Below are 23,587 nucleotides of genomic sequence, written 5' to 3' on the forward strand. Positions count from 1 at the left end.
CCAGAAACAAGACAAGGCTTGGGTAATTGCAAAATAATCTTTCTCAAAGTACTCAAACTAATGGAGCTATTATTTGGTGGACAGTACACACATAGCACCGAGACAGGACCACATACTGTTATTATAGAAATAGCTATAAATTGAATATTTTGATAGAAAGTAGTTTTTAAGACCTTAAATTTAATATTATTTTTTATTAAAATACCTACACCACCATGCTCATTTTTTGCATTTTTTCCAACAAAAATATAACCAGGTATATAAAAAGGCAGACCAGAATCTTTTAACCAAGTTTCATTCAGCAAGCACACATCTATTTTATTTTCATACAATAAAGATTTAAGAAGTGGTTTTTTATTATTGACACTCTGTATGTTATGTTGCATTAATCGTAAATAATCCATTATTTTGTTAAGTTTTGAATTAAGATCTCCTTAATGTGAGCAGTTGTGTTTGCTGTATTAGAATTGCCTAACATAACTAAAGTTTTGATAATTTTACTCAAGAACTGATCATCTTTAATGAGCTGATCATAAGAACCAATATTAGAAGGAGCAGACTGGACTGCAGTTGAGCTATGTGAAGAATTTTGTGATAACTTTTGTTTCTTAGGTTGGACAGTAGATGGAGCTAATTTATTGTGAGCTAACTTTACAACTGATTTATCATTAGGTAACAACGGAGGAAAATCACTTGACAATAATACAGTTGAATACATTTTAGATGAATAATTATTCTCATGTTTTTTAATCTGAGCCGCTTTTTGAGGACAAAACCTGGATACTGCCAAGTGGTCTCCTCCACAGTTAACACACTTCAAAAATTCAGCTGAGCATTCCTTATAGGAATGACCACCTGAACACTTTGAACATACCTGATCGTTTCGACATACTTTGGCACTGTGTCTAAATCCCATGCATTTAAAACATTGCATCAGAGGAGGAATGTAAGTGAAAACTCTGTAACGCCAGTTGTCTAAATAAACATACTGAGGGAGAACAGTTCCTACAAAGGTAACGCTTATAGTAGTGAGGGGTTCCAGACCATCACCAGTTCTTTTTATAAAACGTCTAACACCAACAATTTCAGAGTCTGCCATTAGTTTGTGGTATAAATCCGCGTTACTGCATTCCTTCGGGATAAAACGAATTTTACCCACTCGCTCCACCGAAGAGGCTGGTACAAAAGCTTTCATATTATTGTCACGTAAGCTCACGTGACTCAGAAAATCATTGGCAGCTGCAGCTTGTTTGAAAACCAGCATAATTTTGGCCGCATTAATTCGACGACATTCCTTGATGCCCTTCACGTTTTTGAAAATTTTTGACAATTGCAAAGGATTTTTATTACCGATCTTATCTTCCGGTTTAATTCCCTGTACGTAAACGGGGAACTCTTCTTTATTACTATTATCCGGATAGGATCGCTTATAATCTGGTTTAGAGTAAGGTTTATACTTATCGACATCGTTCGATTTTATAGTATCTAATCGCCTCTTTTTCAAGTCTACGGGTGACTTTTTAGACCCGTCTTCATCACCATCACTTTCTGAAGACATTTTTCTCTATTATAAGTACTCTGTGTTGAAAAAGACAATTTAATTTAAAATAAAATAAAATTTTATTTGAAATACGCGGCTCTCCTTTTCCCGCCAAAAAGCCATTTCCATTTTACTCCAATTTCTCCAGTATTGCTAGCGTCAATTTCTTTTTTCCCTTTTTGCCATCAGATCCTGGTAGACCTATAGTTTTCCAACTATTTTATTTTTTTTCTTTGCAACACCACATCTTCATGTTACGTTTTTTGAAAAGCCAAAGAGTAAAGTGATTGAATGAAAAGCAATACAATACTCAGTAAATATTTTGATTACAACAAAATTAACAAAAGAACGTGAAAATATTACGTATCTAGTAAAGATCTTCCTCAAATAAAATGGATGAATTAAAAGCATTCTTCAATTCCCCATGTCCATCGAGTAATCAAGTTACAAAATTGCGCGGTCCCCTAACAGGTGGTTTTCGTATTCCCAAAGAAGATACAATGAACGATATGAATAGAAAAGAGGCACATCGGCATATGGTGGTGCCTAGTGGTACGGATTACGCTCGAGAAGTGAAAGATCGAGAAACAGAACTGTATTTAAAGGTATAAATAAAAATTGAATAAGGTTGCAATTTCTTACCACCGGAAAAAAAAAAGTTCGGCTTTTAATGGTATTTATACTGCATGACCTCGGCAATATCAACGACACAGCTAAACCGGAAATAATCGTGCCTACATATAGAATCTGTTGAACAAAATTAATGGGCTGGCTATTTGCTAGAGTTAAAGTTTAAAGTTACCCAAGAATTTAATTTGTATGAATATTGTTTATCAAATAAGTAAAGGATATCACAGCTAAAAAGTATGTTTTCTTTCACAGAATGAAATTGAGCGGAAACAATATGAAAGCATGTCGGCCGGCTTGGAGTCTTTGGAGCAACTCTCATTAATTGGTGCGTCGGTACAGAACATTGGGGAGCTCAATGATGAAGCAATGACAGAAGTGTATAGTAAATATTCTTTCCAAAAGAAAGAAGATGCTAATAATCTAGCAATCAATTCATATAAACAACAGGTAAATCTGATATATAACATTGCTTTTAAAACATTTTAGTACCTCCAATGTAAATTGTTAAGTGAAAAGTTTATCAAGAACAATATATCAATTTAAAGGTAAAATTGTTGAACAACAACTTGAAGATATACAGGATCTGTTATTTGAGTTTCTCAAACTGAATGCTTTACTTTTTATATCAAACAACCTCAACCTGAAAACTGTTTCTGCAGAAAGAGATAATAAAATTAGTTAGTACATTGACAGTAAAAGCAAAATATTTACTATAACTCAATCTGTACTAAAAAAATTTTATTGCTGCCAAGTTTCAATTTATATTGTATAACTATTACCCCTTCCCTCTAATTGGAGTACATGACTGCTTAGAGGGTAGTTCCTGTGTGTGCGGGCTCAGAATACACCCTATGATCAGTTAATGCTGTTGGCCATCATAGTGTACTGGAAATACTGAGAATCCTACAGACCATTCTCTGGTAAATGCTTGAGTTACCTTTACAATGTTCATGGGAGGAGATGGGGTAATGTTCTTCTAGGTATATTGAGATCATAGTAAATACATCAGGCTTAAAAAGAATGTCAACCACTATATATAAATTCAGGCTTAAAACTGATTTTAAACATGAGATAAGAGTGTCAACCACTGTATATAAATCTTGGTATGGACTATTCCCAAAGTATTTTTTTGCCCATTTAGGCAGATGTCCACCTATTGGTAAGTGTTTGCTATTGTTCATGGATATCAGTAAGGTCAGGCAAGCTGCTGTCTACCGCTGAGTATTCTCTGTAAGCCTTGTTTGAAGAAGGATATGTCATCATTCACTCAGTGTTCATTGTAAAGTCAGATGCTGCACAGTAGATCTCTAGAAACACATTGTGGATGAACCTAGTGGTTGTAGGTAGTATGGATTAACGCGACTCTGGTGGTGGGTGGTTGAATGAAAAAAACGAAATGATGGGATCATCGGAAACAATTCCTTAGAGCACTCCCCATAGAATATACATTGCAAACACAGTGAAAACCAAAGTCACTCTGTAGACCCAGATATTCAAAAAAAAATATTTGAGCTACTCAATTTAAGTTACTCCACATATGAGAAATACTGTGCTATATAAGGTGTGGATGCTTTAGCTTAAGGACAATATTATAGCTTGTTTGAGGGTAATCATGGACCCTACTATCCATTCTGTTCATGTTCATATCCTGCAGATGCTGTGCTCTCTTCAAACAGACTTATTTACAAAATTTGGTGTTCTTAAATTAATCAATAGGTGTAGAAACACTTATGGTCCATAAGCATGTGTTTCATTGAACATTTTATAATCTATCTGTTAAAAATTACTACATCCACAACATAACAAACCTACAAAAGAAAGAACATAACTTCAAAAAACTTATTAAATAGATTTAAGTCTTGCTTAGAACAATACTACCTAGCCTTGTCTAAGTCAAGACTAATGTACTTTTATTATTCCATATGCTGTCATGTTTCAGATATTAGATCGAATTAGAGGCTTCCCAGTTGTCATCATTGAAGGTCCAACAGGTTGCGGCAAAACAACTCAGGTCCCACAATGGTTATTAGATGATTGTTACCATAACCGAAGACCGTGTAAAATTATTGTGACACAGCCAAGGAGGATTGCAGCTATATCTATAACAAGGCGAGTTGCTCAGGAGAGGGGCTGGGATGTTGGGGGATTAGTTGGATATCAGGTGTTTAATTTTGTTCTTTAATGTTTTATTTTTACTTGGTTGTTTTTAATAGGATTGTAGATCATTAATGTTCCCTAATACTACAATGATCTACCTTCACAAAGGTTAATAAAGCCATTTAAGCCAAATAAGCCATTTATACATAAACATTACAGAGTATTTTTTTTTGTTTTTTCTTCTCTGTGAAGCTGCAGAATAGGTACAGTCATTCATAGATTATAAAATAATAAATGTTTCGTCATGTATATATATATATATATATATATATAACCCCCATATCCACGATATATATGAATATTATATGTGTAAACCATATTTTATAGACATTGCATATTTGAGTCGTCTATTATCAAAGGCGGCAATCTGTACATTTGGACAAAAAAAATTTATTGATATGTCAATACAGATTTATTTGAATATAATCGTCTCCTTCAAAGAATACGGTTCAAAACCTGCATTAAATAAAGGTTAATAGTTAACCTGTTATTTATCTAAGATGTCGTTCCGAAGAGTTTTGTGACTGCCAATGGAATACAAAGTCAATAATTCGTTTTTCTGATTTACCAATCATTGTCCAAAAGTCAGATTGCCGCCTTTGATAATAGTCGACTCATTTAATTTTTTTATCAAATTTTAGGTCGGCCTAGACAATCGGACATCAACAGACACTCGTATACATTATGTTACCACAGGAGTTCTGCTTCAGAAACTAGGTGATTTGATGGATCTTTATTAATGAATGACAAAGAGTTTCTGAATAGATGTTATTATCTAAAAATATTTAATTTATTAAATGTTTTAAAATATTGGTATTAGTTGTGGTAAAAATTTATTTGTTATTTTTTAGTTTCTGCCAAAACAATGAATGAATACACCCATGTTATTCTTGATGAAGTTCACGAAAGAGGACAAGAGATGGATTTTCTACTCTTAGTTGTGAAAAAACTTTTATACACCATGTCCCCAGCTGTAAAAGTTGTCCTGATGTCAGCTACATTTAATAGTAAAGCTTTTGCTGATTATTTCATGATACCAACGCCTCGTGGACTGCAGATGTCAACTTGCATCAAAGTCGAGAAGAGGGAACATATGTTCACTGTCAAAACATTTTATCTGAATCATTTAAATAAGTTTGGTTCGGTAAGTTTCATTTGGTTGAAATGTAATGTAACGAAAATTGATAAATTTACCTTCTTGAATTACAGGAATGTAGAGGCCCAGAAATTGAAAGAAATTAGGATTACTAATAATAGTAATTCTTTCTTCCTGATTTGTAGATAAACTTAATTAAAAGTAAATAATTATGTTCATTATTTCTGTAATTAAATTTTCTTTTTACGTAAATGTTTCGGCCTTTCGCCCGGTGTCAGGTTATTGTTTAGTTTTATGGCAAAATGTAGGAAATATAACAAATACGCATAATATGTGCGTTAATTCCAAATTCTCTAGGTTCTTCAAAACTCAATGCCAAAAAATGGAGAACCCGGAATAAATCCAGAAATGCATCACCTAGTCATCAAACTGTTGAACGCATTTGAGCAAATTGACAAGCAAGAAGACAATTATATGGACAGATCAGAAGCTGACTTGCCGTCTGTGTTAATATTTTTGCCCGGTATCAATGAGATTGAAGATTTGTATTCCAGTCTTACTGATCATGATTTAAGGTACATTTTGAAAGCTCGCATCAATAAGCTTTAATGAATAAAAATATATATTACAGTTCTAAAAATTTTATTGATTGATCACAAGATTGTCTATTTCAGGACAAAAGTAGCAGATTTGGAATGCGCAAACTACAAATGGTGGGTGCTTCCTCTGCACTCTACCATCACAGCTGATGAACAAGTACGTGTGTTCCAACGCGCGCCGCTCGGGCACCGCAAGATCATTCTTTCCACTAACATCGCCGAAAGCTCCATCACTGTACCCGACATCAAATATGGTTCGTACTCTATTATAAATATGATATGACGGAGACTGGTGCCATCAGATTGGTCCACTACATTCAGCTGCTCAAGTCGGAATGTATGGTGTGAATCACACCGTGTGATAATAGTCACTTGGTATCTATAGTAGAACAGTGAGGGTAGTTTGTTCATAATTTTTTCTGAATACTCTATTAAACAATTGTTTACAAGGGTTGGACACAGCCCACTCAGTTTCTCGCTGGATCTTCTCAGTGGGTCGCGTTTCCGATCCGGTGGTAGATTCTGCGAACCACTGCTCTTGATAGGGCCAGTGGTAGCAACCCTCCAATTTGAGCCCCGTGAGCTCAACTACACGTCAAGGCGACGCTGAAATAGCCTCTCAAGGCTATCAGCATAGGTAAAAAAAGCCTTGAACTTATAACAATCATCTTTAACGCATCTTAGTTAAGTAAACAGCAGTGCTGCGCCAACAGACATTTAGTTTGTAACTATCGTAAAAACTCTTTAGACATAAAAACCTGTTATCATCATAATGCGAAACATAAACTAACATTAAACACTCAAAAACGAATATTTCAAATAAATTCACTCCTGACCTTTTATAGTGGTGGACTTCTGTCTAATGAAAGTATTAGAAGCAGACGCGATCACAAACTTCACATCACTGAAGTTATGTTGGGCCTCGAAGACAAACTGCGAGCAGCGGGCCGGTCGCGCGGGCCGCGTGCGTGACGGACGCGTATATCGCTTAGTCACAGATAAGTTTTACGTAAGTATTTTAATTTAAATTTCGAATTAGGCACAGACGACATAAATGGTTATCACATTTCAAATTAGCATTCGAATTAACCACAGATAACTATATAGTTACATTTAAAAAAGAAAAAATATTTATGAATATTTATGAATTTACATATTTATTTCACTAGCAATTTTTGTAAATTGAGCTTTTGTTTATTAACAGGATAGCCTGAGAGATGAATGTCCTCCTGAGATAGTGCGGTGTCCACTAGAAAGGCTAGCATTACTTGCTAAGATGCTGGATATGGGTCCGCCCAGTGATATCCTGGCGTTGGCCATGGACCCACCTGATATGTCTAACATACATCGAACTGTACTTGTATTAAAAGAAGTAAGTGGTTTAAATATCATGGCCTAAATTTAATGTGTTTGAGTTGGTAGATTTATGAAAAATCTGTTATATATTAACATAAACACCCCCCGCCATTTTTGTCTATTATCAGAGACGTCATAATGTACATCAGTACGCTCTTATGCGTTTCCAAATTGATGTGTACTTTACAATAAGTATAACAAAATTTAATTTGCTATGTGATAGTATAATTTGTTCCCATAATTTCAATGTTAATACAATAATATATCATAATAATATTTATGTTCTTTAGATTGGAGCTTTAAAAAAGACTTTAGACAACGAGTGGAGTTCCTCGGATGGTGACCTCACTTATATGGGGCGTATTATGGCAAAATTGCCCATTGATGTACGAGCATCTAAGCTGATAGTGCTCGGCTATGTCTACGGATGTCTGGACGAGTGTGTCATAATGGGTACATATTATTATTAAACTAGCGACCCCCCTCGCTACCCTTCGGAAACTGTAATTTATTATTGATTTCTCCACTATTTAATGAATGTTATTATATACATATAAACCTTCCTCGTCAATCACTCTATCTATTAAAAAAAACCGCATCAAAATCCGTTGCGTAGTTTTAAAGATTTAAGCATACTATGTATACTATATTATGCAGTGATGCGTATTAAGATTTTATACTATATAGGTGCACTTTTCAAAAACGAACATAGGGATAGTGATGTTGATTTTTAACACTGAAACTGAAATTTGCCTAGGTTTTTTCACTGCATTTAATTTTAAAATTCATGTTTAGTAAGTGGGTAATCGGTTAAAATTAGATTCATTGACAGAAACAAAGTATACATGATAAATTGCTAATGTTGGAATCGAATTTGTTGTGATCTAAACGATTAGATACCCGATGTACTTGTATTTTGTATCGATTGATATATCGATTAATTAACAAGTATTTCACTACTACAACAGACTCGCAATGCGAATGCAGAATTTACAATTAAAGTGGAACTAGATTACGTTTAAAACCTAATTAAAATATTTATATTCAACATTTACTTATGATGAATATAGGTTCTCTATACTTATGTCTGGTTATGATCACTGAATGTTTTGAACGCTATTAAATTGCATTTTGAACCGTCTCTACTCTTTAATACAACTCCTCTTAGCTACTCACTTAATATTTAGTTACAATCTGTGATCTCAAAGCTATAGAAAGCAGAGTAATACACTTGTCACTTCACATTGGCGAAATCTAAAAGGAATCGCCATAAACCCAATAGATAGATAGATAATAAAACTCCAATTCTAATATAAGTATTTAGATAATTGTTTATTGTGTTTTGTAACAGCCGCTGCAATGTCTGTGAAAAACGTGTTCAACAGTCCGTTCCGTGAGCGTCTAAATGCGTACAACTCTAAGTTGACTTGGGCGGACGGCTCAACCAGTGACTGTATTGCTCTACTCAATGTCTATAAGGTTGGAATTCGCTAAAATTTATTACATAAACTACTATTTGAAATTTACTTGCTACTTGCAGTAACATGTGGTATGGTTGTGGTCTCCGATGCCCGCCCGAAGTGCTATCTCAACTCTCCAGGCGACTGTATTCAGTCAGGTCTGACGCAACTTCGTATATCAATACACTTATAAATATATATCTGACTATCAACCTGCCCCCGCTTCGTTTCGGAAACATTAAATTTTATTATTGATAGCTGAGTCCCGCGATTTTACCCGCGGTTATTGTCGTACCGCCGGTGACACCGCAGGGCGAAGATAGTCTAAAAAAAGCCTAAGTTACTCTTTATATCATCAGCTACCTATCAGTGAAAGTCTCGTCAAAATTGGTCCAGCCATTCCAGAGATTAGCCAGAACAAACAGACAGACAAAAATTGTAAAAAAAAATATTTTGGTGTATGTACCGTATATATTATATTAATATGGATATAGTAAAAAGCGGTTATTTCAATATTATAAACAGACACTCCAATTTTATTTATATGTATAGATTAGTGTAGTATAGATAGGTATAGATTGGTTCTATTAAAACAATTAATGACAATTTATTGAAAATTAACTAAAGTCGTCGTGGCCTAAAGGATAAGACGTCCAGTGCATTCGTATGTTGTGATGATACACGAGTATTCGAATCCCGCTGGCAAATACAATTTTTTCCAATGAAATACGTGCTTAACAAATGTTCACGATTGACTTCCACGGTAAAGAAATAACATCGTGTAATAAAAATCAAACTCGCAAAATTATAATTTGCATAATCACTGGTGGTAGAACCTCTTGTGAGTCCGCACGGTTAGGTACCACCACCCTCCCTATTTTTGAAGCAGAAATGCTTTTTGGTTTAAGCGGTGGGGCCGCCGTTGTACTCTTAAAAGTGAGAACTTACAACTCATGTCTAAAGGTGGGTGGCGGCATTTACATAGATGTCATGGGCTCCGGTAACCATTTAACACCAGATTGACCGTGAGTTCGTCTATCCATCTAAGCAATAAAAATAAATTACTTACGTATTTTTAACAAGGGGCAAATTCAATTTCTTCAGCTATTTTAACGTTACACAGGTGTGGAACCACTTGAGACAGCAGCAGCAGTTCAAGCAGCAAGGCAGCGAGGTGCAGTGGTCGCGCCGGTTCTTCGTGCAGGTCCGAGCGCTGCGGGAGCTCGACGACATGGTCCGCGAGCTGCGGCTGCGGCTGTCCCGAGAGGGATTGGAATCGGAGGGAAACGCATCGCCCTGGGCCAGGAACGAACTCCCTCTCGCTTTGAAGGTTTGTCACATTAAACAGATTTATGAAAAGAGACTTTTTTTTTCCTACCTAAGCTGGATAGCCTCTCAATGCTATTTCAGCGTAACCTTAACTAGTAGGTGAGCTCACGGGGCTCAAACCTGACGACGTTCCTAACACGAACCCTAGCAAGAGCCATGCTTCGCAGAATCTACCACCGGATCGGGAACGCGACCCACCGAGAAGATCCGACGAGAAACTCAGTGGGCTATGTCTATGGGTTAATTTACTCGTCGAGCCCTTCGTCGCATGCGACGGATTCGACGAGAACGTTGACTGGGAGACTTAATTTAATTAGAATAGTACTAATATTAAAAAAAAAATACACGATTCCAGTACATTGGTGTACTGTCAATATTCTCATTGATAAAATAGTACCATATCATTCTAAGCAGTTCCTGAAACGTCTTCAACAAAATTTGTCTCAAAGTGAGACTGCTTGGGTAGGTGTATACCTTTGGAGATGTTGTAACTACCCACCTTTTGTAACTATAGTTGAAACCTTAGAACTTATATCTCAAGGTGAATGGCGCATTTACGTTGTAGATGTCTATGGGCTCCAGTAACCACTTAACACCAGGTGGGCTGTGAGCTCGTCCACTCATCTAAGCTATGAAAAAAAGAGCTGCAAACTTCCTGGACGAGCTAACTCCTGACTTCAATGTTCACATTCAATAGAATAATGCTATTTTTGAATTAGGTAATAATGGCGGGCGCATTCTACCCACAATACTTCATACAAGTGTCACAAGACGAAGAACGAGAACGTGAGGCTTTGCGGACGCTCAGCGGGTTCGACCCCAGGAACACGGTACGCTAGTTTATCAGCACCTCACCACGTGTTTTTTTTTGTTAAGGGATTTTATGACCTGGTAACTAAGACCTTTAAGTCATATCTTACTTTAATTTATATTCTTAAGTATTTTTATATGAAATATGATAATATGGAGTGACATGAAATGAAATGAAGATTATTAATTTGAGACATTAATCAACTGGGATGAAATTAAATGAAATGGGATGAGATGATATGAAATGAGATCAGATGATATGAGATGAACTATAATCTCAGTAAAACGGTGGTCAGTTACTGAGATTTTTTCAGTGGACTTTTGGAGGATCCCGAGAAGTTACGTTCAGCGGCTTTGTTTTATTTTCCCACATTTGTGCACTTTCACAGATATTAAACAGTTAATAAACCACCGTTATTACACATTTAAACCTGAAGAAACACGAAATAGGCAAAATGAAACAAATCACACAACTTCACTCCTCGCGTTCCCGCCAAAAAATCCTAACCACGTGAATGTTGATAGTGTTGCCGTTGGTAAATTAATTCACAAGCTTGAGTTGAAGTATTATTCGGAAAATTTAAATATCAATTCTTTTCGTTTTAAGTCTAGTCTTAAGAAAAATCGCGTAATGATTATATAATTTATTCAATATATTGGGTTTGTTCGAATTTTTAATTACACTTGTATTCACCAATTAGAACGAATTATCGCCACTTAGAATGAGATGTTTACGTAACTCTAGCGATGTGAATATTTCAAAACTTTTTTTTTTCTAGGTTTATTTGAGGAACTTTCCGGATCACCAGCCCGGGGAGGTGTATGCGTCTCTCATCAAAAAAGTAGTAAAACAACAAATAGGAGACGAACCCTGCGTCTCATTTGATAAAAACGGGAGGTAACTATAGTAGTAGTAGTATTTTATTGCCTTGTTAGGAGACGACCATATTGCCCGGCCCACCTGACGGTGAATGGTTACCGTCAGTCATGGACGTCAGCAATGCCAAGGGCAGAGGCAAGTTGCTGACTACCATTGAAATGAATGTAAATGCACAGCGCTTACAGAAAGATTTGTGAAAAATCATAATCGACATTATCACCCTAAATTGTTTCAGTCAATTAGAGAGAAATTTTCCAGTAGAGGCAAATCAGACTAGATAATAGTGAACGGGAGAGTAGAAAAAATAGAAAACTAAATCATAAAATTAGACGATGAAGTATCAACTATATCATACCGCGCACTACACATCGGCACATATCAATTAGTCCCCAATACAGACTGGATTAATTGCCCACCAAGTGTTTCAAATTAAAGATTCCTCCTATCTGGAATTTCATCATGATCCAACCTTAATATGAGTCGACTATTATCAAAGGCGGCAATCTGACTTTTGGACAATGATTGGTAAATCAGAAAAACGAATTATTGACTTTGTATTCGATTGGCAGTCACAAAACTCTTCGAAACGACATCTTAGATAAATAACAGGTTAACTATTAACCTTTATTTAATGCAGGTTTTGAACCGTATTCTTTGAAGGAGACGATTATATTCAAATAAATCTGTATTGACATATCAATAAATTTTTTTTGTCCAAATGTACAGATTGCCGCCTTTGATAATAGACGACTCATATGTTACCTATCTATTGTTTTGCAGAAAGGTGTTCTTGACCTTCAATGACGGGAGCTACCTGTCGAGAAGTGAAAAAGAAAATAGTGGCGTAAGTATGACTTTAAAAGAATAAAAATTGACACATCACGCACAAATTATTCACATTGTTACTTTTACTTAATCAGGATCCAACGATTCCCGGTCAAGTGGCACTACCTGTTTACAAATGTATCAAAGCTCGACAACTTCGGTTGGATATCAGGATACCTTTACTGCCGTAAGTGACTACACGAGATTTTCTAAATATCAAGAATAAAATCTTACCATGACCACAGAATTTTTAAATCTAGAATTTAAAAAAAATTGTGTTTTACGTTTAATTGATTTAAAAAAGGATGATGTTCTCAATTTGGTTATTTTTTTTTTGCTGCCTTAGCTCGTTGATTTAGAAACGGAATTCAAAACATAATTTTTATCAGTTGTATAGAAATGTTATCAAATTCAGTGCAGTTTTTTTTTACATAAATATAATTAGATAGAATATAATATCATCCAATAAATTTTTGAGACAGTGATTTTTTAATATTTCAGTCTAAATTTAATTTTTAATTATATTCATTTCATCTAGAATTTTCAATTCATTTTTATTATTGCAGCCTGGAAAAAGCAAATGCTTTGGCAAGCGCAATGCAAATAAACAACAAGGATATCAGCATGGAAAGGACAGTGCCGCGCCTTCCGGAGATCGATGACACTCATTTCCCACTCAAAATTACCCACGTACGTTCTTAAAGCTTTATAGTAATTGAACATTAATGCAAAACAATAGTAACAACACTGGAAGTAATTTGAAAATTCTTTATAAATTATCGTAGTAACAAGTAAATAGGATTTATGTGTCGATAAACGTTAACTACACATTGTGACATCCCTATCGACAGCAGAGCACAGCTCCCGGGTAGGCAAGACAGTAATCTGCTGATATCGATGCTAGTAATTATATTAAAATAATTAACAAGTTAAGAAAAACAATTTGAACTACAAAATGAGAAAATCATTAATGTCGATTTGCATTATTTAGTATAATTGAAAAACGAAACTAAAATATTTATCAAAACCGGTTCACTTAGAAAAAAGTTCTGAATTAACCCACAAAAAAATAATACAGCCATGGCCAATTTTATTGGCCAAACCAATGGGCCATATGCCTACGAGAGCAATTAAAAAAGGTGAAGTCCTCTCTAACAATTCGAGAACTCCCCATGGAACATACTGTACAAGAGAACCGAATTCTCTCCGTAGACCCAATGTAATTAATTCCTCCCACTCCTATCACTGAATACTCTAGATTTTTTTCATCAGATCAATTGGTAATACATTATGTACATTAGGATATTTTCAATAAATTATAATTTATGTTAAATCACTTTTCAGGAGGTGAACGTTGGGAAGTTTTGGGTGCAATATGACGATGAATCAACCGCAGCCGAACTCCGCCTTATCCAGTACGCGCTGAACCACGGGCCCCTGCTGACCCACACTGGGGACGTGTCCGCGGACGAGATATACGCCGCCCCCTACGCGGACGCCTCGGGGACCGTCATGTGCCGAGTGCGGGTGCTTAAATTGTTGCCCATGGACATGGTCGAGGTAAGACAACGCCACGTGTTTCGCGGCCGAGAGGTGCAGAACAAATTTTCACTCTCAGCAATGTGTTCATACAATCCTAAAGTTGCTTATTTACTGTGTTTGGGATGTTATACTGTTCTGTGATCCACATCACTTAGAGCGTGCTTTATTGCGTGATTCGACGCGAGACTTCCTCTGTTACACCAGATTGTATAATCAAGAATTCAAGTTCCCAGTACTAAATAATATGCTTAGTGTGCAAGCATACCCGATCCTGTAGACCAAATGGTAAACAGTCGACGTTGCCCAAAGCACGTCATTACGGATCCTCCCGATCCATTAACGGTGCTTTTAGGCACCACAAGCACCGGTCACCGTCCTCGTCGAACCCGTCGCTTGCGAAGAACGGCTCGACGAACGAATTAACCCACAGACACAGTTCACTGAGTTTCTCCCCGGATCTTCTCAATGGGTCGCTTTTCCGATCCGATGGTAGATTCTGCGAAGCACTGCTCTTGCTAGGGTCAGTGTTAGCAACACTCCGGTTTGAGCCCCGTGAGCTCATCTACACACATTAGGGTGAAGCTGAAATAGCCTCTCAAGACTATTAGCATAGGTAGGAAAAAAAAAGTGTGCAAGTACCACGTTTTGTCATGTTTGTGTGATCCGTACAATCGTCGGCTGTCGCAGGTGGCGTACATGGACTACGGCGGCACGGGGCGCGTGAGCACGTGCAACCTGCACGCGCTGCCGGCGGGCGCGAGCCGCACGTGCCCGCCGCTGGGCGTGCCGTGCGCGCTGGCCGGTGTAGCGCCCGCGCGGCGCCTGCACGACCGGCCCGCCTGGTCGCCGCAGGCCTACAGCTGCTTCCGGGAGCTCATCTCGCGTCCGCGTCTTATAGCCAAGGTGTTATATTGATAAGCACAAATCAATCTACGATAGCGTTCTGTTGCACATTTAACATCACACCTTTAAATCGAGAAAGTAATCAATCTAATCACTACATAGTATAAAACAAAATCGCTTTCTCTGTCCCTATATCTGTCCCTATGTATGCTTAAATCTTTAAAACTACGCAACGGATTTTGATGCGTTTTTTTTTAATAGATAGTGATTGAAGAGGCTTTTGAGCTTGAGCTTTTAGCGACAAGACCGCCTATTGTACAAATGTATCTGCTTTTTTTGATTGTTTTTGAATGTAAATTGTGTTTTGGTGTGCAATAAAGTGTACTCTCTCTCTCTCTCTCTGAAGAGGAAGGTTTATATGTATAATAACATCTATTAAATAGTGGAGAAATTAATAATAAATTACAGTTTCCGAAGCGAAGGGAGGGCGGGTCGCTAGTAATCGATAAAGAAATATTAAATTTATTTATTGCAACAGAGATAAAAACATTTATTTTATTTTATTATTTTATTTTATTGCATATATGGGTGGACGAGCTCACAGCCCACCTGGTCTTAACTGGTTACCGGAGCCCATAGACATCTACAACGTAAATACCGCCACCCACCATAAGATGTGAGTTCTAAGGTCTCAGTAAAGTTACAACGGCTGCCCCACCTTTCAACACCAGGTAGGCTGTGAGCTCGTCCACCAATCTAAATGACATAAACATAAGACAGAATCAATATAATATGCTCACGATCTCTTGATTTTCTTAAAGTCATTAAACTAAAATTTTTACTCAGGTTTATTCTGTAGTACATGGCGTCGTAGCTATCGAACTGCTCACAGATGGCGGCCATGTAAGCGTTAATGAAATACTAATTAAAAAAGGATTTGCTGTTCCGTGTGAAGAGAGTTACGAATCTAAGGTGAGTAAATTGATAGTTGAATAACAGTTTTAAAATAAATAAAGCAAGTTTCTATATTAAATGCCACCACGCCAACACTTTCTCAATTATCTAGAAGGGTAAACGAACTCGTGGTCCATATGAAGTAAAGAGATTGGTGGAGCCCATTAGTCATCACAACTTTAGTACCTCCAACCGACTTCAGACGTGAGGTTATCTTAACTTTATTTTACGACTGCTGTCGCGCCTTCCAAGCAAGAATACATGCCTGCTTCGTGACAGAAATACTCAAGATTGTGTTGTCTATTCGTGCTTACTTTTTTTTAAGAGATTTTATGACCTGGTAACTAAGACCTTATGTCAAGACTTAATTTTAATGAAAGCTTTTTTTATATGAAGAATGATATTATTGAAATGAAACGAAGTCGATTAATATGAAACATGGCACGAAATGAAATGAAATGAAACAAAATGAAATGAGATGAAATGATATGGAATGAAATATAATCTCAGTAAAATGGTGGTCATTTACTGAGACTTTCGGTGGATTTTTTGGAGGATACCTTTGTTTCATTTTATTTCTATTTCTAACCCAGACTGTAGTTCTTGACAGATGCTTAAAATATTTTATTTTAATCATTCGCACACATGTCTGTGAAATGTTGTACTTAGAAACGTTGTGTACTTAAAGACTGTGTTGTGTTAATTCGTTAGCTGAACCATGACCTGAGACAGACTGCGAACGAACTGAACCTCGCGCAGAAGCGAGCTTATAACAAGGAGCAGACGGAAGCCGCGTTCTACCAGCTAGGGGACGCGGCGCCGCCTAATTACAGGGAATGTGTTGCGGATGTTTGCCTCAAAGGACCCTACAGGTAAGTAATTTTTTTATTTAGAATATTCTATACCCAAGTTAATCGTATTTTAATTCTATATTGTGTCTTGTAACAAAAAAGAATAAGAAAATAAATCAAATCAACTACATAGTCTTACTCTGTAATATCTAGGAATGCGAAAACTAGGACGTTCCCCACCTCCCATCGCTTTAAATTTCGATTATGGAATACGCATGTCCTTGAAAACCTACAATGCTGATAATTACTACACAAAAAAAAATCGATAAACATATCGAAATTTGTTTAACGGACGAACGTGCTCCGGAAAATATTAGCGTTCATCAAAACGATTCCGGGAATCATAGATTAATCGATGTCGCGGATTTCATCAAGCGCTTAGAGTCCGTTCACACTGATCAGTTCGGAGAGCATCGGCTCGCTTTTTTCTTTTCACACAGACCGGATCGTATACGTTTGGAATTGGCCGGAGCGGAGCCGTCTACTATTTCACATAGACCGGCTCGAAGAGATCTGAAAGCCGATCGGCTACGCGAGCGAGAAAGAGAGCGCTATCGGAGCCGGTCGACTCCTCTTGTCATTTTTAATGACAAAAAAGTGCACATCGTCATTGTCAAACCAAAGTCTGCTTTATGCACTTTTTGAGATTTTGACTTTTTGACCTTTTCGTATAGTTCACAGCCCCTATCTACCGTATAAAAAAAACTGTTATGTGTCTATAATAATAATAATAATATAATAATAACAATTACTCAAAACTTTGTTTCCATTGTACTAAAAGTCTGCTCCCCTCTCCGAGCCGGTCTGTGTGAACCTCTTAGCTGTTGTCCAAAAAATGAGAAAGTCGTATAGCGTTGTCTCTTTCGAATACAATGCGGGCCGTTGCCGAGCGTAACGTGCGTGTGCACTTGCAGCCCGCTGGAGTCGTCGTTGCACAACTTGATGTACTCGAGCCGCGACAAGCCCGTGCAGATCGACAGCAGCTCCGTCAACTCGGTCCTGCTCGACACCGAGCCCCAGATTACGTACGAAAGGTAACTAAACTGTAACTAACTACTTAACTGTAACTTCATTATACTATATTTTTATTGCTTAGATGGGTGGACAAGCTCACAGCCCACCTATTTGTTAATTGGTTACTGGAGCCCATAAACATCTACAACGTAAATGCGCCACCCACATTGAGATATAAGTTCTAAGGTCTCAGTATAGTTACAACGGCTTCATGACGGAAATAGGCAGGGTGGTGGTACCTACCCGTGCAAGGACTCACAAGAAGTCCTACTACAAGTTATTACGCATATTATAATTTTACGGGTTTTGATTTTTATTACACTTCAGCGTGGAAGTCAATCGAGAACATTTTTTAAGTACGTATTTCATTACAAATATTGGTATCTTCCAGCGGGATTCGAACACTATTGCATCGCTAGATACGAATGCCTTGGACGTCTTATTCTTTAGGCCACGACGACTTCACATATTGTAATATCTGATTTCAGGTTGCTGGTCGCGGCAGAGGTCGGACAGAATGAGAGCTTTAGCAAGCTGACCCTGCGACTCTCGACGTTGATGCCGAACATTCCGGCTCTGCCCGCCATCATCGCGCTGCTGTTCTGTCCCACGTACGTTACACGCTCAAGAAACTATCGTTTAATTCGATATGTGGAGGTCAAACACGGTCGTATATTATGGTCTCTGTTACATTGTAATAGTGGTTAGATGTTACGTACAAGAGACCCCGGTCTCGTGGAAATAGTAGGCATGTGGAGGTAACTTTTTTTTTTTGTTGCTGGCACAATGTAAATGCGCCACCTACCTTGAGATATAAGTTCTAAGGTCTCAGTATAGTTACAACGGTGACTATTCATTTAACTTGAACTGTGCGCGTGAAATGTGTTAATAGTAGTAGGCTTTCCACCCTAAAATATTTATACCTAATCTAATTTTATTGAATTTACGGAATGACTTAGACAGATGTCTATCGAACATTGAAATTGAATTAATAATTTAGTCAAAGATTTAATAATTAGAGAATATGCATGTGATTAGGAGATGTATGGAAATGGTAGTGTAAGGTTGAGGGGGAAGAGGTCGACCGAAAAAGACATGGATGGAGGGAGTGTGTTAATGATGATATGAGAGAGAGAGAGAAGTGAGTGTTGAGAAGACAGCTGATGGAAGAGAATGGAAGAGAAAAATTTGAAGATAAAGTGGAGAAAAAGAAGAAGAATTTAGTCTAAGATTTAAATACCACATTTCCTCTTTGTGGGACACCCCGTATACAAGTTCCGAGCAATCATTAGGCAGCCGGTCTGCAAAACACTTCGCGCGTTCGACGGAAGATCTTTCGTTTGCCATTTACCCCCCCCCCCCCCAGAAATATTTGGTACTTTTTATTCCATTACCATGGTCACGGGTCACGGAAACGATATAAAGTGTAGACCACATGAGTGAAGCCGAACGTTAATAATGAATAAGAAAAATTACAATAGAGCTTAGTAATGTTTGTGGTCGGTTCGGACGATTTGTCGATTAACATATTTCTAAATTATGGAATGCGACCGCGACGCAGGGCGGAGCTCCGACGGGACAGCTCGGCCACCCGCTACGTGAGCGCGCTGTGCGGGCTGGGGGCCGCGCCCGACGCCGCGCCGCGCTTCCCCGAGCACGACCTGCTCGTCAACATCGACGCCGACCTCGACGTCGAGGACATCGGATGGGTAACTACACGCCCCGGACCTCACTCGCACGACACTCACTCGACATACACACGCACGACACTCAATCGATGCTCTCTCGACACTCATTCGACGCTCTCTCGACACGAACTCGACACTCACACGACAATCTCTCGAAACTTACTTGACACTCATGCGACACTTACTCGAAACTCGCTCGACGGGGACACTTGTCTAAACACATAATCGGAACACTTCGGTCAATGAAACATTCGTTTAGTTGAACATTAGAACATTATTATTTAATAAAACCTAAAAAAAAATACGCTTTTATAGCTAACCGAACTGTGTGCTTAATGCGAGTTTTTAACGTTCTCGATAGCGTAAAAGTTAACTGACATTTGTATGCAGTTAGAACAGCGCCCCTAGCGGCACGCCTAGGTAAACGTTCCAACTCCATACAAATTGGAGTTAACTTTTACGCTATCGAGAACGTTAAAAAACTCGCACTATGCACACTGGAACACTCGATGTAAGATTACGTGGATTATTATTCATTTTTTTTGTTTTTTTTTAACGTAGACGAAGCGTACGGCTCAGCCGAATGTGAGTGGCTACTCTCGCTCATAGCAAGGCCAGGGTGAACACCCAAATCACTACCTAAAATAGTAAAAAAATATAAAATAAGAATTTAATTTATTAATAAAGTATTGAATTTTTGTGGTAAAAACTGCGGTTTAATTATTAATTTTTCTTTAAACAGATAAATCACAATCGTTACCTGACGGACTACATGCTGTACTGCGGCGAGGGGCAGGACATGCCGACTGCGGATGATGAATTCCGACCTCAGATTCCCGGCATCATTCGAAAGAATCTCATGCAGTACGTATTATACACGATTATGATTCGATTATTTCGGCTGGTTAGTGATGCTGTGTACTCTATCCCGAGATCGATTCCCGCTCAGAGGCAATTCGTGAACCTATTGACTGATATGTAGGTCACCAGTGCCCTACGTTGAGCTCTGGAGTAATTGAAGACATGAGTGGGGTTAAGTATCATTTTTAAGATTTTTTAGTTTTTACATTGAAGGTGCTATGCGCCTATAAACCATATTAGACCTTAAAACTCCGAGCTTAAAGGCTATTTTTAGAAATTTCAAGTGATGAAGTTGCGTACGAATAAAAAGTACAAGTACCTGGTTTTCAATTATGTCGATGCTTTGGAAACGGATAAATTCCATGACGGCTTGCATCGATTTGTAACTGTTGCAAGAAGCTACTTAATCTATCATTGGTACCTTAAAAATGTTTTGATTTAACTGTTAGTTTGTAAGAAAATGCTTAATTTTCAAATCGTTTGATTTTATCACGGCAGAAATAGGCAGAGTGGTGGTACCTACCCCTGCGAACTCAAGACGTCTTTCCACCAGTAATTGCGCAAATTATAATTTTGCGGGTTTGATTTTTATTACACGATGTTATTCTTTCACCGTGGAAGTCAATTGTGAACATTTGTCAAGTACTTATTTCATTTGAAAAAAATATATACTTGCCAGCGGGATTCGAACACCGGTGCATCACTAGATACGAATGCACCGGACGTCTTATCCTTTAGGCCACGAGGACTTCAAGTTTTAGTTGTAGTTTTTATGCGCTCGTGTACTAAAAAGTATGTATGTATTGATAGGTTGATAAAGAAACGTCGCAAGCTCCGCCCGACCGAGGCGGTGCCGACCGCGTGGGAGTGGAAGAGCGTGCCCGAGGACGAGCTCATGGAGATCACCGTGCCCGACATGGTGGAGCGCGCCGTGCTGTACGAGCTGCACGTGCCGCTAGAGCTGCACCCCGTCTCGCGCGACCACCTGCTGGCACTCAAGCGGGACAACGACCAACTCAAGCTGCTCGTCAGCAGGTTAGTTGCCCTCTATGCTACCATTTCATTACTTTTCATTAGACGCCTTCAGCTCTAATACTAGAAGCAGGCCTAGGGACCCCGGTAACCGTACTCGTCGAACTCGACAAAGAGGTCGACGTGCAACCTAACCTATGCATCAATCAACCCGCTGAGTTTCTCGCCGGATCTTTTCAGTGGGTTGCGATTCTGATCCGGTAGTAGATTAAAATACCCTTAAATTTCATAATAAGTATGTAAAAATTAAAAAAAAAATCTATAGATATTTCATTAATGTCCTTGAGAGCACGAGTAGTTGGGCCGAAAATGGCCCATGTACTTTGAGTTTATTTTTAGGCGATCGAGAACGTTAAAAAACTCGCACTAAGCACACAGATATCCCGCGAATCTGCCCACCCATACAAGGTGTTATTGTCTGTACTTATTATACTGTTTGTTTTCCGTTTAGGACTCCGATATCGTCAAGCGCCGAATTGTCGTGTAAGCTGTGCGGCACCGGACCGATGCCGCCTCACGCCATGAGGCTGCATCTCTACTCCAACATTCACAAAGAAAAGGAAGAAGATTTTCAGATGTTCCAAACATAACATTTAAAAAAACATTTTAATTTTCACACCAAGACCACCGTTTATTTTTAACATAACTGTTTGATAACAAAAATGTGTTAACTGTTGAGAATAAAACCTTGTATAAACATATTGATTTATACAAATTATCTTCGGACGTAAGCGATAAGTATTGTTTGTTAGTCTTTATTTTATTGTTTTGTTTTTTTTCTTAAAGTTTCGCGATAAAGAAATAATGTCGACGAACATAAAAATAAATTTGTGTTTTGAAATTTTTGATGAGATTTTCTCTCAGGGCAAATTTTATGCGTTTAGAATTATGATACCTTGAAAGAAGTGAAATTGAAAATATGGCCTATTTGTTCCTAATGATACGATGCTATATATTACTCCTAGATAACGATATCATCAAATTGTCATTAATATCGAAAACACAAATATAAGTTTTCTTTGAAAATAAACCAGATCTGTGGCTTAAGAAAGATGGGCTTTGTATATGGCATACTTGTTTTGTTTACGTTACTAAAGTAATTTGTGATATTTTTTATTGTGACATTAAAATGTGTCTTTGACACATTCTGTTACGTAACATTTTGTTATTTCCGAAGTTGATCTCGCTTAGTACTAATAGGTAAGAACACAAACTTTTAGAATCTTTATATTGTTCTTACGCCGAATAACACTGTTCTAATTAAAGGCAGTGTAAATATAGGTTTTATTTTTAAAATTTCCGCTAAATCGTTCTAAGAAATCTCTAGTGATATCACTGTCGTCATTATAATCTATTTTAAATATTGAGAATATGCGTATACACTATATGTATATAAAATAGTTTTAATATAATTTTTGGTTCGCATTAAAGGAAACTACAATGTCGATATAAACAAAAGAAAAATATACATTTTGTATTTTGTGGGTAAAATAATATCTTCTACGAACAAAAAAATTATTTCATTTTGATATTGAATTAGTATCTGTATGTGAAGCAATATTTTATACAAGTTTTTCAATCATAATTTTTCTAGACTTCTGACAGGTTTTCCGTTTTGGCGGGAATTTGATGTCTGCCACAGACTACATCACTGTGGGTATACCTGCAACCCGCCACAAAACGTTTAGCTGAATATTTAAAAAAATAATCTGCCCATACGGAAATTAGTTGCAGCTTCTAAAAGTTTGTCGTCTACCCAATTGAATCATAAGTTAAATTAACTCGATAAAGAGTTTGTGTAAAGTGTATAAGTATAATTAATTAGTTTATCACATAACTAAGGAGTTGTAATGTTGATGTGAATAAATGATTGACTTGTCTTTTTGCTTGTTTTGGATTCTTTTGGTTCAAAAGTATTTCCTATTCAATGCTATGCAAATATTATTGATTGGTGTACTTTTTTAGTAATAGGGGTTAAAGTATGAAATTGTCGTTGTATTGTAATAGGTACTTCAAATTGACATAGAACCTTCATGGTTTGAGATTTTTGTGTGATACTTTTTTCAAATGGTACCTATGAGGTTCTTTTTTAAAAAAATGTGCATCATTCCATTATAGAC

At 37.4% G+C, this 23,587-nt stretch overlaps 1 protein-coding gene across 1 annotated transcript; it reads left to right on the forward strand.

The window, feature by feature from the left end:
* Window positions 1-1,746: 1,746 nt before the first annotated feature.
* On the forward strand, window positions 1,747-23,347 carry LOC101743633 (probable ATP-dependent RNA helicase spindle-E). Its single transcript, XM_012688981.4, has 27 exons — window positions 1,747-2,145; window positions 2,423-2,617; window positions 4,110-4,331; window positions 4,969-5,044; window positions 5,179-5,471; window positions 5,781-5,998; window positions 6,098-6,276; window positions 6,868-7,031; window positions 7,227-7,394; window positions 7,669-7,831; window positions 8,730-8,857; window positions 9,962-10,168; window positions 10,887-10,997; window positions 11,757-11,875; window positions 12,638-12,701; window positions 12,778-12,869; window positions 13,249-13,372; window positions 14,027-14,242; window positions 14,912-15,127; window positions 15,914-16,039; window positions 16,733-16,893; window positions 17,787-17,906; window positions 18,375-18,497; window positions 19,448-19,595; window positions 20,317-20,438; window positions 21,246-21,470; window positions 21,919-23,347. The coding sequence occupies exons 1-27, from the start codon at window positions 1,933-1,935 to the stop codon at window positions 22,055-22,057; spliced, it is 4,332 nt and encodes a 1,443-aa protein (XP_012544435.2). The 5' UTR covers window positions 1,747-1,932; the 3' UTR covers window positions 22,058-23,347.
* The last annotated feature ends 240 nt before the right edge of the window (window positions 23,348-23,587 follow it).

Source organism: Bombyx mori, chromosome 25 (genome assembly GCF_030269925.1).
Source record: "Bombyx mori chromosome 25, ASM3026992v2".
Taxonomy (NCBI): domain Eukaryota; kingdom Metazoa; phylum Arthropoda; class Insecta; order Lepidoptera; family Bombycidae; genus Bombyx; species Bombyx mori.

What these genes read in the sequence shown, in the direction of transcription:
- LOC101743633 (XM_012688981.4), top strand. Translation starts at nt 1,933, where the DNA reads ATGGATGAATTAAAAGCATTCTTCAATTCCCCATGTCCATCGAGTAAT. An exon ending in GGACGAGTGTGTCATAATGG is followed by an intron (nt 7,832 to 8,729) that starts GTACATATTATT and finishes GTTTTGTAACAG; the next exon opens with CCGCTGCAATGTCTGTGAAA. An exon ending in TGCCCATGGACATGGTCGAG is followed by an intron (nt 14,243 to 14,911) that starts GTAAGACAACGC and finishes CGGCTGTCGCAG; the next exon opens with GTGGCGTACATGGACTACGG.